Here is a 3,187-nt window from a genome sequence, read left to right as displayed (position 1 = left end):
GAGGGCCCGGTGGCGCCAGTGTCCAGCAGCCTCACCTCTGTCAGTGTGCTGCAGGGTGGCTGTGGCTACAATGTAGCTTGCCATCACCAGTGTGTGAGTGGGTGGGTAAAGCGCTATACAAATACAGGCCATTTATTGAGGTTATGAATATTGTGTCTGTGAGTCTGTACTGCCTCTGCTATGGTTGGGCAGTCAGCTAAACTCCTTCCCCACATCAAGACTCTGACGACACGATTCCCGGTTCACAGGTTTATTGACACAGGGAAAGGTGAAACTGTAACAAACAGTACAAGGCATAATCACTGTACTTATTCACCATGTACATATATAACGATGAAAATATATTAACCCAGTTTTTTAATATGTCAACATGCAATGTCCATATGAATTACTTCCCTTTTTAAGTCAAATACAAACATCAAATTATGATTTTAACAAGTCTTACTATAATGAATGCCTCCAATTCGTTTGTCATTCCCCTTTAACTAGCTCCATAAGCGATTGCTAGCTTAAACTGCATAAGATTGGTTTTATCATTAAACTTACAAAAAAATTAACTTACTTGAAAGAAAGTGGTCTATACATGCACATAAAATATAAAACAAGTCTATACATACCCACAATGCTACCAAAGGCATAGGATGTATGTGGATGCCACTGGATTTATCTGGCTAAGGCCACCATGCTGCACATGCCTTCTCCTTAATTCACAGACTTACTTCCTGTTTACCGACGACATCATGTCCTATTACAGACTACAGGTTTTGAGGTGGCACCAGAGAGTTACAATTGCATATTTAAACATTTACCAAATCCAAGAAAACAGTCTACCTTAAAAACTTTTGATATCAGAACACTCCCCGCCTGGCGTGATTAACGCCACCACACTTTGTCAATGACAGTTCAACACCTAGACATCTGAAGCCAGAAGAAGTACTATTTCTGTAATGGGTCTCACAAACAATGTTTCTCCTCCTGGCTTGATGACCTTGACCTCGACCTGGCGAACTTTACCATCTTTGCTTTGGAAGGTCTGTGTTACCAGACCAAGTGGCCACTTATTTCTTTGTACTTGACTGTCCTTGAGGAGAACAACATCCCCTGGCTTAATGTTTGGGTTAGATGACTGCCACTTCCTATGTGATTGCAATGTTGGAAGGAACTGCTTGCGCCACCTGTCCCAGAAGGTGTTGGACAGGTGCTGGACTTGTCTCCACTGATGCTTGTAGAGGTCAGCGGCTCCAAACTCTCCTGGAGGAGCAGGAACACAGTTTACCTTCTGTGTTAGAAGAGCAGCTGGCGTAAGAATGAATGATGAGTTGTCGGGGTCAGTTGTTACAGGAACAAGAGGCCGGGCATTAATGATGCCTGCTACTTCTGCCATGAAAGTTACCAACACTTCATGGGTCAGCTTCCCCTTGAGCTGGAGGAACATGGAGTCAAGAATCCTTCTAGCCAGACCAATCATCCTTTCCCACGTTCCACCAAAGTGGGAGGCATGTGGAGGGTTGAATGTCCAAGAGCATCCTTGGGCTGACAGATAAGACTTGACGCCATTGTGGTCGATGTTAGAGGGTATCTTCAAGGACTGACAAGCACCCACAAAGTTAGTGCCTCTGTCTGATCGAATACTTTTGACCGGCCCTCTAACTGCTAGAAACCGCCTTAATGCGTTGATAAAGCTGGATGTGTCGAGGGATTCTATGACTTCATTATGTACGGCTCTTACGCTCATACATGTAAAAATCACGGCCCACCTTTTGCTGTGTGAGAGGCCTCCTCTAGTCCGGCGTGCAGAAACACTCCAAGGACCAAACACATCAAGGCCAACATTTGTGAAGGGAGGGTCTGTTGAGAGACGATCTGTCGGAAGGCTGGCCATTTTTTGGCAGCTTACTGGAGCTCTAAGTCTTCTGCATGTCACACATCGGTAGATGATGCTGCTCACTTTTCTCTTTCCACCAACTATCCAAAATCCAGCTGCACGGATGGCCCCTTCCGTAAAGAGACGCCCTTGATGGTGAACTTGTTCGTGGTACTGTCTAATGAGCAGGGTTGCAATATGATGATTCCCTGGAATAATCACAGGAGTCTTCTCACTCTGAGCAAGACTCGAATAGTGAAGATGACCTCCGACTCTTAGTAGGCCATCAATGCATCAATAAAGGGATCGAGACTTTTCAGAGGACTACTTCTGGGAACCTCTTTGTGTATTACGATACATTTGATCTCCTCGCCATAAACCTCTTCTTGGACTGTTCGAATGATGATGTCTGAGGCTTGGGTGGATTCCTCAACACTAAATCCTGTCTTACAAAGATGCCAGCCCTTACAAGGTTTGTTTGTTGTGATCATGTTGTAACAACTGGCAATATGTTTCAGATGGGCGATTGCACGAGTCAGTGACTGCCACGAAGAAAACTTGGTGAATCGTTGGGACCCAAGTTGCTTGGATGCTGTGGCAGTGCTTAATGTGGACACAAGCGGTCGGATGTCTGGATCTGAACCTGGGTCCACAAGATCAAAGGTGATGTCAGGGATGTCTTGCTCTGGTTTGGACAGAAACCTGGGTCCACTAAGCCAGTTGGTGTCTTTTAAAGTGCCTGCAGCAACAGAACGTGTTGCATGGTCTGCAGGGTTCTGGTTTGTGGCCACGTAGCAAAAAAGAAGACACCTCTTGCTGTGTCGAGGAATGAAAGTCCAGGTAGGTCTCCTTCATCCTTAGCCGAAAGAAGTTCCATCAGAAGATCACTCAACTTTGTTAACTTAGCATAGTCTCGATTTCCTACCTTTGGAAATGTGTCAATGCGCTTGAAGAGAGAATCCTCTATTGCCTCTTTGAGCCGTAGGTTCTATCAAGTCTTTCCCATATCATATCCAGCCCAGCTCCTGGATGATTAACATGAATTGCTCTGATCTGCTCTGCGTGTTCTTTTGACTCCTTGCCAAGCCACTTTAAAAGAAGATCCATCTCTTCACTCGCAGTCAAATCTAAGCCACTGGTTGCAGATAGAAATGAGCGTTTCCAGGCTCTGTAGTTCTGTGGCTTGTCATTAAATTGAAGTAAGCCTGTAGACACAAGTTCACGGCGTGCAAGATATCTCACAAAATCATTTGGGTTGGGGCTGCCATAGTTGGCGTTAGGAGATATGGGATAGGCTGAGGGAAATGCACCACTATAGTCATT

General features: G+C 45.2%; 1 protein-coding gene across 1 annotated transcript in view; it reads right to left on the bottom strand.

The window, feature by feature from the left end:
* Positions 1–2,139: 2,139 nt before the first annotated feature.
* The window catches only part of LOC121815117, a 3,795-nt gene continuing 2,747 nt past the window's right edge, over positions 2,140–3,187 (bottom strand). Inside the window, exon 2 of the mRNA XM_042224346.1 lies at positions 2,140–2,661. Coding sequence (XP_042080280.1) covers positions 2,140–2,661 — 522 coding nt within the window. The remainder of the gene's footprint in view (positions 2,662–3,187) is intronic.

Source organism: Haplochromis burtoni, unplaced genomic scaffold (assembly GCF_018398535.1).
Source record: "Haplochromis burtoni strain Fernald_Lab_line unplaced genomic scaffold, NCSU_Asbu1 Contig_135, whole genome shotgun sequence".
Classification (NCBI taxonomy): Eukaryota; Metazoa; Chordata; class Actinopteri; order Cichliformes; family Cichlidae; genus Haplochromis; species Haplochromis burtoni.
This window is presented reverse-complemented; position numbering and strand designations above follow the sequence as displayed.